This window comes from Somniosus microcephalus, chromosome 3 (genome assembly GCF_052327205.1).
Source record: "Somniosus microcephalus isolate GS21.2 chromosome 3, FLI_Smic_1.0, whole genome shotgun sequence".
NCBI lineage: Eukaryota > Metazoa > Chordata > Chondrichthyes > Squaliformes > Somniosidae > Somniosus > Somniosus microcephalus.
Genome location: NC_140989.1, coordinates 40,742,308 through 40,755,849, shown reverse-complemented (window position 1 = coordinate 40,755,849; position 13,542 = coordinate 40,742,308). Strand labels below are relative to the sequence as shown.

Below are 13,542 nucleotides of genomic sequence, written 5' to 3'. Positions count from 1 at the left end.
GAGAGTTGGGATAAATGGTTCATTCTCAGACTGGCAATCAGTAACTAGTGGTGTTCCGCAGGGGTCAGTGCTGGGTCCCCAACTCTTTACAATCTATATTAACGATTTGGAGGAGGGGACCGAGTGTAACATATCAAAGTTTACAGATGATACTAAGATGGGAGGGAAAGTAGTGAGTGAGGAGGACATAAAAAACCTGCAAGGGGACATAGACAGGCTAAGTAAGTGGGCAGAGATTTGGCAGATGGAATACAATACTGGAAAGTGTGAGGTTATGCACTTTGGCAGGAAAAAAGGTAGAGCAAGCTATTATCTTAATGGCAAGAAACTGGAAAGTACTGAAGTACAAAGGGATCTGGGGGTCCTGGTGCACGAAACTCAAAAGGTTAGTATGCAGGTACAGCAAGTGATTAAGAAGGCCAATGGAATGTTGGTTTTCATTGCTAGGGGGATAGAATATAAAAATAGGGAGGTATTGCTTCAGTTGTACAAGGTATTGGTGAGACCGCACCTGGAATACTGCATACAGTTTTGGTGTCCATACTTAAGAAAAGACATACTTGCTCTCGGGTCAGTACAAAGAAGGTTCACTCGGTTAATCCCGGGGATGAGGGGATGGACATATGAGGAGAGGTTGAGTAGATTGGGACTCTACTCATTGGAGTTCAGAAGAATGAGAGGCGATCTTATTGAAACATATAAGATTGTGAAGGGGTTGGATCGGGTGGATGCGGGGAGGATGTTCCCGATGATGGGTGAAACTAGAACTAGGGGGCATAGTCTTAGAATAAGGGGCTGCTCTTTCAAAACTGAGATGAGGAGGAACTACTTCACTCAGAGGGTGGTAGGTCCATGGAATATGCTGCCCCAAAAAGCTGTAGAAGCTACATCATTACATAAATTTAAAACAGAAATAGACAGTTTCCTAGAAGTAAAGGGAATTAAGGGTTACGGGGAGCGGGCAGGAATTTGGACATGAGTCTAGGTTCGGATCGGACATGGCCCTGTGGGTAGCGGAGCGGGCCCAGGGGCCGTGTAGCCTTATCCTGCTCCTATTTCGTGTGTCTAATTCTGTTAGATTCAGGAGATGGTTCTGTGATAGTGGATTGGCGGTTAGGATCAGATCAGCCATGATCTTATTGAATGGCGGAGCAGGCTCGAGGGGCCGATTGGCCTACTCCTGCTCCTATTTCTTATGTTCTTATGTAACACGTGCCCAAATATCCAATGTGCACTCTTAGCAGATGAGGCTCCCTGTTGGGAGCATGAAGTTGAAAGATGACCCCTCTAGTCCCATGAGTCAAGCATATCCCTAATAAGACTATCTTCAGCAGGCTCAGATGAAATTTAAGGAAAAGTGCTCTTTTCTCTTTCCCTTTCTCTTCAAACCCCACTCCCCACCACCATTTACCATCACCCCTCAAGTTTCCTCAATTTTAGCCAGGGAGCAGTAGATACAAAACCAAGGATTCTGTTTACTCTTTTATGGCTTTAATCAATGTTTTTTGCCACCTTCAATTTCCTGTGTAACTGCACACCGAGATTATTTTGTTCTTTTACTCCATTTGAAATCTTCCCTGTTCTTTCAAATTGGTTTGTCTTTCTGTTCCTCTTGAAGGAGCCAGGGAAATCCACCTGAAGCTGAGGAAAGTAGCTAATAGCCTTTGGTAACTGAGTTTCAAGGTATACCTTGCTGAGTAGCTAGATCTGAGGCCACTACATGCTGTTACCAATGCTCTAATGGAGCAATAATGGTTTATTGCTCAATTGTTTTATTTGTCCAGGCTCTGGGAAGCTTATCTAAGGAGCTTTCAACACCCAGTAAACCAAGACCACAGCACAAAAAGCTGACAGAGGCTCTGCAGAACTTTCTGCAATGCATAGGATATGCCAAGCAGCCATCATACGTAGCACATAACTTGCTGAAAGCATTTGAGGAAGTGAATGGAGAGGTGAGATTTTTAATTTAGAACATCGTTTTACCCAGTCAAATTGTAATTTCAAGTAGATTGATGACGATTAGTGCTAAGAAGTGTAATTAAATAATTAATATAAAAAGAAAAATCTCTAATGACTTTACTCATTGGCTGTGAAGATCTGTTACATCTAGCACTTGGTTGAATGATTGTCCAATTAAACCAGGGTACTTGAACTCTGAATACTTTTTATTTATGGCAGTTAAGGTAATGTCATTGGTGCAGTTGTCCATATGGCTGAATGATGAATGAATATTGGGAAGACCAAAGCCATTGTCTTCGGTCCCCGCCACAAACTCCATTCTGTACGCACCCACTCCATCCCTTTCCCTGGCCACTGTCTGAGGCTGAACCAGACCATTCGCAACCATGCCGTCCTATTTGACCCTGAGATGAGCTGCCAACCCCATATCCGTTCCATCACCAAGACTGCCTACTTCCAACTCTGTAACTTCGCCCGTCTCCGTTCCTGCCTCAGTGCATCTGCTGTTGAAGCCCTCATCCATGCCTCTGGACTCGACTATTCCAATACTTTCTTGGCCAGCCCCCCCAAGTCCCATTCACACATCACCCCTGTGCTCGCTGACCTACATTGGCTCCCAGTCCAGCAGCGCCTCAATTTTAAAATTCTCATCCTTGTTTTCAAATTCTTCCATGGACTCGCCCCTCCCTATCTCTGTAACCCCCCCACCTGCCCTATAACCCTTTGAGATCTCTGCGTTCCTCCAATTCTAGCCTCTTGCGCAACCCACATTTTAATTGTTCCACCATTGACGGTTGTGCCTTCAGCTGCCTAGGCCCTAAGCTCTGGACTTCCCTCCCTAAACTTGTCCACCTCGCTACCTTGCCTCTTCTCATTTAAGGGGCTCCTTAAAACCTACCTGTTTGACCAAGCTTGTGGTCACTTGTCCTAATATCTCCTTACGTGGCTCGGTGTCAAATTTTGTTTTATAATCGCTCCCGTGAAGTGCCTTGGGACACTTTACTATGTTAAAGGTGCTATGTAAATGCAAGATGTTGCTATTGTTTAGTAAACTTTGCGACTTGCTTTTAGGTAAATTGGAATAACCTTAAGAGTTTTTACAGTGCATAATATATGAAAATAGATTCAATGGTATATAAATGATTGCAAAATAGTTTGATTTAAAAAAAAAAAAAAAAAAAATCTTATTTAATGCTATTAGAAGCAGTCTGCCTTAATTGGAAGTGTCGGTATAATTGTTGATATTGTTGTTTGCCACTTTAAAGTGATGTAATTCAGTCCTGCCCAGAATCATTGAGTAAATGCACTGAATAGTGAGGCCCTGACCCATACAAACCATGAAAGTCTCTGATTTGATCTTGGTCTGTGCTAAATTATCTGGGGCGATGGTCAGGAACTACAGTTAGCTTTGAGTGGATTGGGGGCCGGCGGGTGGAATTTAGCAAGAGTCACCACTTCTGATCGCTGTCTGGGGGAATCTTCCCTCACTGGAATGTTACATGTGTGTGAATGTTGGTGGAACACTGATGTCCTCACAGTTGAGTGACCTTCACTAATGAAGAATTGCATAATGCTGTGGGACTGCCCAATGATTGTGAAATCATTTGCCCCAACATGACACTTGTCTTTGGGGATGAGGTATGTTGGGCAAAGTATAATTAAAAAACAAGCCAGGTGAGTGGCGTTTTGGTGGCCGGGATTGGCGTTCTCCAGCTTGGTTGGTTCAGGTACATGTTGCCATCACCTGTAGTTTGACTTGCAGTTTTCCAGGCACTGCATGCCAGAGCGATGATTTTGCATCCTGTCATTCCACTCAACCGAGATTTGGCAGGACCAGCCAGCTTAAATAGAGCAATTATTTTAAAACAAAAAAACAATCTCTCCCAGTGGTATGAAGGCACCTCCTCATTTGGCACATTGTTCAACAGTGGATACCGGCTCATTCCACTGATTAAAGGCAGTAAAAGTTTTATCATGAGCCATTTTAATTGTATTCAATTACTTTTCAGAATGTGCTGTCCAGCTTATTACCCCTAATGGAGAGACTGCTAGAGAAAGAATCTGATGCTTTCCTCAAAGATGAAGCCGTTATGCTGCACATGATCCTCTCAAAGTACAACGAACATTCTGCGGCATTACTGGCAAAGGAGCCACATAGTATGGATCTTTTCATCAGTGCGTTAAATAATTCCAAGGAACTCTACAGAGGGTTGCCAGCGCTGCAGATCACTGCACTGGGACAGGTACTTTGTGCTGCAAATATACTGTTCAGGGAAAACATACAGGACTCTAGTTTGACATCTCCATAAATGCTGTGTTTGTTTGCTGGTGGAATACATGTTGTTAGTTTAAAAAAAAAAATCTTCCCTTCCAACAATTTGCTTAATGTTACTACTGGCCCTTAGTTATTCTGCTAATATCTATGTATGTGCACATTTGGAATGAGTAAGAAAAGGTAACTTGTGCATACGCATTCAGTGAGGAGTATAGGAGTATTGGTTTGTACATGCACACTGAGGAAACATAGAAGATAGGAGCAGGAGTAGGCCAATTGGCCCCTCGAGCCTGCTCCGCCATTCAATGAGATCATGGCTGATCATCCAAACTCAGTACCCTGTCCCTGCCTTCTCCCCATATCCCTTGATCCCCTTAGCCTTAAGAAATATATCTAACTCCTTCTTGAATATATTTAATGAATTGGCCTCAACTGCCTTCTCTGGTAGAGAATTCCACAGGTTCACCACTCTGGGTGAAGAAATTCCTCCTCATCTCTGTACTAAATGGCTTACCCCTTATCCTTAGACTGTGACGCCTGGTTCTGGACTCCCCCACCATCAGGAACATCCTTCCTGCATCTAGTCTGTCTAGTCCTGTTAGAATTTTATAAGTTTCAATGAGATCCCCTCTCATTCTTCTAAACTCCAGCGAGTATAAGCCCAATCGACCCAATCTCTCCTCATACGTCATTCCTGCCATCCCAGGTATCAGTCTGGTGAATCTTCGCTGCACTCCCTCCATGGCAAGAACATCCTTCCTCAGATAAGGCGACCAAAACTACACACAATACTCAAGGTGTGGTCTCACCAAGGCCCTGTACAACTGCAGCAAGACATCCTTGTTCCTGGACTCGAATCCTCTCGCTACGAAGGCCAACATACCATTTGCGTTCTTAACCGCCTGCTGCACCTGCATGCTTACCTTCAGCGACTGGTGCACAAGGACACCCAGGTCCTGTTGCACTTCCCCTTCTCCCAATCTATTGCCGTTCAGATAATAATCTGTCTTCCTGTTTTTGCCACCAAAGTGGATAACCTCACATTTATCCACATTATACTGCATCTGCCACACATCTGCCCAATCACCCAACCTGTCCAAATCATACTGGAGTTTCTCGGCATCCTCCTCACAGCAGACACGCCCACCCAGCTTTGTGTCATCTGCAAACTTGGAGATATTACATCTAGTTCCCTCGTCTAGATCATTAATATATATTGTGAATAGCTGGGGTCCTAGCACTGATCCCTGCAGTACCCCACTACTCACTGCCTGCCACTCGGGAAAAAGAGCCATTTATTCCAACTCTTTGCTTCCTGTCTGCCAGCCAGTTCTCTATCCAAGTCCGTACCTTGCCCCCAATCCCATGTGCTTTAACTTTACACACTAATCTCTTATGTGGGACCTTATCGAAAGCCTTCTGAAAGTCCAAATATACCACATCCACTGGTTCTCCCTTATCTATTCTACCAGTTACATCCTCAAAAAATTCCAGTAGATTAGTCGAGCACGATTTACCTTTTGTAAATCCATGTTGACTTTGTCTGATCCTGTCACTGTTTTCCAGGTGCTCTGCTATTACATCTTTTATAATAGACTCTAGCATTTTCCCCACTACCGATGTTAGGCTTACCGGTCTATAAATCCCCGTTTTCTCTCTACCACCTTTTTTGAATAGTGGGGTAACATTAGCTACCCTCCAATCCATGGGTACTGTTCCAGAACCTATAGAATTTTGGAAGATGAGCAGCAATGCATCTACTATTTCTAGGGCCACTTCCTTAAGTACCCTAGGATGTAGATTATCAGGCCCTGGGGATTTATCAGCCTTCAATGCCGTCAATTTCCCTAACACCATTTCCCCACAAATACTGATTTCTTTCAGTTCCTCCCTCATTAGACCCTATGCTTCCCGAAATCTCTGGGAGGTTATTTGTGTCCTCCTTTGTGAAGACAGAACCAAAGTATGTATTTAATTGGTCTGCCATTTCTTTGTTCCCCATTATAAATTCCCCTGATTCTGACTGCAAGGGACCTACGCTTGACTTCACCAATCTTTTTCTCTTCACATCAATAGAAGCTTTTACAGTCAGTTTTTATGTTCCATAAGAACATAAGAAATAAGAGCAGGAGTAGGCCAATCGGCCCCTCGAGCCTGCTCCGCCATTTAATAAGATCATGGCTGATCTGATCCTAACCGCCAGTCTACTATCACAGAACCATCTCCTGAATCTAACAGAATTAGACACACGAAATAGGAGCAGGATCAGGCTACACAGCCCCTGGGCCCACTCCGCTACCCACAGGGCCATGTCCGATCCGAACCTAGACTCATGTCCAAATTCCTGCCCGCTCCCCGTAACCCTTAATTCCCTTTACTTCTAGGAAACTGTCTATTTCTGTTTTAAATTTATGTAATGATGTAGCTTCTACAGCTTTTTGGGGCAGCATATTCCATGGACCTACCACCCTCTGAGTGAAGTAGTTCCTCCTCATCTCAGTTTTGAAAGAGCAGCCCCTTATTCTAAGACTATGCCCCCTAGTTCTAGTTTCACCCATCATCGGGAACATCCTCCCCGCATCCACCCGATCCAACCCCTTCACAATCTTATATGTTTCAATAAGATCGCCTCTCATTCTTCTGAACTCCAATGAGTAGAGTCCCAATCTACTCAACCTCTCCTCATATGTCCATCCCCTCATCCCCGGGATTAACCGAGTGAACCTCCTTTGTACTGACTCGAGAGCAAGTATGTCTTTTCTTAAGTATGGACACCAAAACTGTATGCAGTATTCCAGGTGCGGTCTCACCAATACCTTGTACAACTGAAGCAATACCTCCCTATTTTTATATTCCATCCCCCTAGCAATGAAAGCCAACATTCCATTGGCCTTCTTAATCACTTGCTGCACCTGCATACTAACCTTTTGAGTTTCGTGCACCAGGACCCCCAGATCCCTTTGTACTTCAGTACTTTCCAGTTTCTTGCCATTAAGATAATAACTTGCTGTACGATTTTTCCTGCCAAAGTGCATAACCTCACACTTTCCAGTATTGTATTCCATCTGCCAAATCTCTGCCCATTTACTTAGCCTGTCTATGTCCCCTTGCAGGTTTTTTATGTCCTCCTCACTCACTACTTCCCCTCCCATCTTAGTATCATCTGCAAACTTTGATATGTTACACTCGGTCCCCTCCTCCAAATCGTTAATATAGATTGTAAAGAGTTGGGGACCCAGCACTGACCCCTGCGGAACACCACTAGTTACTGATTGCCAGTCTGAGAATGAACCATTTATCCCAACTCTCTGCCTTCTGTTAGATAGCCAGTCCTCTATCCATGCCAGAATATTACCCCCAATCCCGTGATTTTTTATCTTAAGCAATAATCTTTTGTGTGGCACCTTGTCAAATGCCTTTTGGAAGTCTAAATACACTACGTCCACTGGTTCCCCTTTATCCACCCTATATGTTACTTCCTCAAAGAACTCCAGCAAATTTGTCAAAGATGACTTCCCCTTCATAAAACCATGCTGACTTTGTCCTATTAAATGATGATTATCCAAATGTCCTGTTACTGTCTCCTTAATAATGGACTCCAAAATTTTACCTACCACAGATGTTAGGCTAACCGGTCTATAGTTTCCAGCCTTCTGTCTACTGCCCTTTTTAAATAAGGGTGTTACATTAGCAGTTTTCCAGTCTGCCGGGACCTTTGCTGAGTCCAGGGAGTTTTGGAAAATTATTACCAATGCATCCACAATCCCTACCGCCACTTCCCTCAAGACCCTAGGATGTAAGCCATCAGGTCCAGGTGATTTATCCGCCTTGAGTCCCATTATTTTACCGAGTACCACTTCCTTAGTGATTTTGATCGTGTTTAGCTCCTCCCCCCCCTATAGCCCCCTGTTTGTCCAGTGTGGGGATATTCTTAGTGTCTTCTACTGTAAAGACTGATACAAAATATTCATTCAGTGTTTTTGCCATCTCCATATTTCCCACCATTAATTTCCCGGTCTCATCCTCTAAGGGACCAACATTTACTTTAGCCACCCTTTTTCTTTTTATATAACTATAAAAACTCTTACTATCTGTTTTTATATTTTTTGCTAATTTACTTTCATAATCTATCTTCCCTTTCTTAATCAATCTTTTTGTTATTTTTTGCTGTCTTTTAAAGTTTTCCCAATCCTCTATCCTCCCACTTGATTTGGCTACCTTATATGCCCTTGTTTTTAGTCGAATACTATCCTTAATTTCTTTACTTAGCCACGGATGGCTGTCTTTTCTTTTACACCCTTTTCTTCTCAGTGGAATATATTTTTTTTGGAAGTTGTAAAATAACTCCTTAAATGTACACCACTGATCATGTATCGTCTTACCCTTTAATCTATTTTCCCAATCCACTCTACTCAATTCCGCTCTCATACCTTCATAGTCTCCTTTATTCAAGCTTAGCACGCTTGTTTGAGATCCAACCTTCTCACCCTCTAATTGAATATGGAATTCAACCATGTTATGGTCACTCATTCCAAGGGGATCCTTTACTAGGACATTTTTAATTAATCCTGTCTCGTTACACAGGACCAGATCTAAGGTTGCTTGCCCCCTGGTCGGTTCAGTTACATACTGCTCAAGAAACCCATCCCTAATACACTCAATGAACTCATCCTCAAGGCAGCCCTGCCCAATTTGATTTGTCCAATTAATATGATAGTTAAAATCCCCCATAATTATAGATGTTCCCTTATTACAAGCCTCAGCTATTTCCTGATTGATACTCTCATACTCTATTTTCCCCCTCTTAATTAATCCCTTTGTCCTCCTTTGCTGAATCCTAAACTGCTCCCAATCTTCAGGTTTGCTGCTTTTTCTGGCCAATTTATATGTCCGCTCCTTGGATCTTATGCTATCCCTAATTTCCCTTGTTAGCCACGGTTGAGTCACCTTCTTTGTTTTATTTTTATGCCAAACAGGGATGAACAAATTCTGTAGTTCATCCATGCGATCTTTAAATGTTTGTCATTGCCTATCCACCATCAACCCTTTAAGTAACATTCCCCAATCCATCCTACCCAACTCGCGCCTCATACCATCGTAGTTTCCTTTATTTAAATTCAGGACCCTCGTCTCCGAGTCAAATACTTCACTCTCCACCTTAATGAAGAATTCGATCATATTATGATCGCTCCGCTCCAAGGGGCCTCGCACAACAAGATTTCTAATTAATCCTTTCTCATTACATAATACCCAGTCTAAGATGGCCTGATCGCTGGTTGGTTACTCGACATATTGGTCCAGGAAACCATCGCATATACACTCCAGGAATTCCTCCTCCACAGTATTGTTACTAATTTGGTTAGCCCAATCTATATGTAGATTAAAGTCACCCATGATAACTGCTGTGCCCTTATTGCACACGTCTCTAATTTTCCGTTTGATGCCATCCCCAACCTCGGCATTACTGTTTGGGGGTCTGTATACAACTCCCACTAACGTTTTCTGTCCCTTGGTATTTCTCAGCTCTACCCATACAGATTCCACATCATCAGAGCTAATATCCTTCCTTACTATTGTGTTAATCTCTTTAACCAGCAATGCTACCCCACCTCCTTTTCCTTTTTGCCTGTCTTTCCTGAATATTGAATGCCCCTGGATGTTGAGTTCTCAGCCTTGGTCACCCTGGAGCCATGTTTCCGTAATCCCAATCATATCATATCGATTTACATCTATTTGCGCAGCTAATTCATCCACCTTATTACGAATGCTCCTCGCATTAAGACACAAAGCCTTCAGGCTTGTTTTTTTAACATTCTTAGACCTTTTAGAACTATTATTTACTGTGGCTATGTTTGATTTAAATGCCATGTTTGACTTCTCTGCCTGCCACTTTTGCTTTTCTCCTTCCTGTCTTTTGCTTTTATCCTTGTTTCCCATTCCTCTGTCTCCCTGCACAGGTTCCCAACCACCTGCCATTTTAGTTTAAACCCTCCCCAACAGCACTAGCAAACGCTGCCCCTAGGACATCGGTCCCGGTCCTGCCCAGGTGCAAACCGTCCAGTTTGTACTGGTCCCACCTCCCCCAGAACCAGTTCCAATGTCCCAGGAATTTGAATCCCTCCCCCTTGCACCATTCCTCTAGCCACGTATTCATCTGAAATATCCTTCTATTTCTACTCTGACTACCACGTGGCACTGGTAGCAGTCCTGAGATTACTACGTTTGAGGTCCTATTTTTTAATTTACCTCCTAACTCCCTATATTCAGCTTTTAGGACCTCGTCCTGGTTTTTACCTATATCGTTGGTACCTCTATGCACCATGACAACTGGCTGCTCCCCTTCCCCCTCCAGAATGCTCTGCAGCCGCTCCGAGACATCCTTGACCCTTGCACCAGGGAGGCAACATACCATCCTGGAGTCTCGTTTGTGGCCGCAGAAACGCCTACCCCCCTTACAATAGAATCCCCTATTACTATAGCTCTCCCACTCTTTTTCCTCCTGTCTTGTGCAGCAGAAGAAGTAATACTCTGCTTGTGCACACATTCAGTGAAAGGTTGCCATGCTTGTCTGCATTCATTGAATAGTGCTGTGCTTTTGGGTGTGCGAGAGTGTTTAGTGAGGGGTATGCTACACTTGTGTATATTCAGTGGGGAATAATGTTGAGAATTGTGCGTGTACTTTCAGTGGAGGCCAGTGTTGTGCTTGTGTGCGTTGTACGTTCACTGAGGAGTGGTGCTGTGATTGTGCATGTGGTGTTCACTGAGGGGTTTTGTCATGCTTGTGTGCATTCAGTGAAGAGTGTTACACTTGTGTGTGCATGTGTGTTCAGTGAGGGATAGGACCATGCTTGTGTGTACGTGTATCCAGTGAGGGATGGTGCTGCACATTCTGAAAGAGATTTCCAACAATGAGGCAGGTTTGAGGATCTAAAATGGCAAAACATATTTAAAAATTTAAATAAAAAATACATTAGATGGGTGTAGAACAAACCTTGCTGGCAACTGCTCATGGTGGCTATAAAATTAACCAATTCACCAGCGTTTTGCAGAACTGTTGGCACAAATTCAATTTCTGAATATAACCCAACATAAAGGATAAGCCTTTATGTAATTGATGGCTGTTGATCTAGTTTCAATCAAAACACTAATTTCAAGAGGTATTTTGTAGTTGTCTGCATAAATTTCAGTTGGAAGAGGAGGGAGATTTTGAACTAGTTCTATTCCCATTATCTGTAAGTGCCAGTGATGCTTTTACAACCTTTGCTTGTACCTAGATCTACTCTTAATTGTTGTGTAAAACTTTCTTTCTCGCTGTTTTCCAGATCACGAAGCAGTTCTTTGCAGCGCTGCCTGATGGGAAGATTCAGCAGAGATTGCTGGGCGTGCTCTTTGACCTGCTTGTGGACTGCCAAAACCCAGTCTGTGCACAAACGATAAGCAGTGTTTTCAAGGGGGTGAGTAAAGCCAGCTTTGATGTGTGGGATATTTTTTTTAGCTTGTGCTGAAACAAAATAAGGCTAATTTTTGCTCAGGTTTGTTCAGGAACACAATGAAGAGAAAGTGCAAGGTTGCCTATTTCAAAGCCTTGTATTGCAAATCTTAAGTTTTCATCTTGTAATGCTGAACTTCTGATGAAAATTTTTCAATAGTGCTAGACTTAGTCCTCTGCCTACACTGGTATATTTTTGGCATAACAATAATTTTATTCTAAGAATATTAATCCTTCAGAAAAGCTGTCATTCATATATTGCTCAAGATCTGCTTCACATCAGGAAACCGAAATATTTTTTGAGAAGGTTGTTAATCAAATGTGTTTCTGATTTGAAAGGCACAACTTAAATCCTCTGCTCAGAGGATTAAACACAGCACCAATGATTAGATGGCAAATCTTTAATAGCATGTTTATATTACCAGAGTGTATGGGCTCAAATTGATTGTGCAAACATTGCCAAATCTCATACTCTGAAAAGATGTATCAGAATGAAACCATGGCCCTGTGCTCAAGGCTGTGCAATCCCAATTCATGACCCTAGGATCAGTGCAGGTAGGGTCTTCTAGGTTAAGGCTGAGTTTCTGTGCTTCTGCTCCTGTGGTGAGACAGTAATGTAATATAAATGCTGCGTGGGTGTGAAATCTCTGCTGAAGAAACAATGAGTCTGCTGGACCACGAAGATAAATGGGATGGGAAAGACAGCTCCTACTTTAAATTGCTGTAATTTTTTTTTAGCATGCAGCCTGTAACCTGGTTCATTAAACTCTCTTATTAACCCTCTGATGAGCGTCACTTTTAAAACATTTTCTGGGCACCTTCCTTTACAGGAAACTTTGTGTTATCCGGAGGCTAAATGTCCGGCAAGCTCGAGTCAACGGCAAAAATCAGGAGCCGTTTTGTTAGGTTTTTTTTCTTCTCGTGGCTTTTTTTTCCAAACAGTCAGGCTCTGCAAAGTCTCTGTAGCTTAGCAACAGCTTCAGAGAGACGCTTCCAAGGTACGGGCCGACTGTTTAGAAGCTGTTGCTAAGCAACAGTGTTTGTTGTCAGATACGGAGATGAAAAGCTCCGCATGCTTCAACATTAACGCTGGTGTGTCCGGCAGTTTTGAGGGAACGTCAACAGCTCGGTCCCGTCGGTGCCGGGTAGCACAAAGTTTCCTGTACTTTGATGGACAGATTGTAGAGATTTTCGTGCCGTAGTTACTCATTCTGTAACCAAGCAATAGTGAAAAGATTTTAATTGTTTGATTTATTCTTGCTTTATCTTGTGGCCTCATGGCCAACTTCAAAATACTGAAATAGGGTGCAATATGTGGCCAACCTTTGCATGTTGTTATCGGCGAGTGGCAGTGGCCCCAGTGTATCTATTTTTGGATTAGCCAAAGCGACTGCATTGATTTTTTGCACAGGGTCAATTTGCCATTTGATCCTATTTGGTATCTTCGCATTTTGATCTTGATTGGGCATTGCAGATTGAGACAGGTGTGTACTTCATATTCTCCGCACCAATTTTTATATGCTGAATGATACTTTAGCTGCCGTGTTTGTAGATGGGTCTTGGTATTCGTCCTCTTATTTAACCAGGAAACTGTTCAACCTCCGTCGCCTCCAGTCCAGATCCAAGGTCATCCCATCCTCCGTCGTCAAATTACAGTATGCAGACGACGCTTGCGTCTGCACTCACTCGGAGGTCGAACTCCAAACCATCGTCAACACCTTCACCGAAGTGTACGAGAGCATGGGCCTTACACTAAACTTCCGTAAGACAAAGGTCCTCTACCAACCTGCCCCCGCCACACAGTACTGCCCCCCGATTA

At 43.2% G+C, this 13,542-nt stretch overlaps 1 protein-coding gene across 4 annotated transcripts in view; it reads left to right on the top strand.

The window, feature by feature from the left end:
• The window catches only part of heatr1 (HEAT repeat containing 1), a 120,279-nt gene that overhangs the window by 64,815 nt on the left and 41,922 nt on the right, over positions 1-13,542 (top strand). For all 4 annotated transcript variants that reach the window (XM_085980239.1, XM_085980243.1, XM_085980231.1 and 1 more), the window contains exons 22-24: positions 1,785-1,952; positions 3,969-4,202; positions 11,557-11,688. In XM_085980239.1, the coding sequence (XP_085836365.1) occupies positions 1,785-1,952; positions 3,969-4,202; positions 11,557-11,688 (534 nt within the window). The remainder of the gene's footprint in view (positions 1-1,784; positions 1,953-3,968; positions 4,203-11,556; positions 11,689-13,542) is intronic.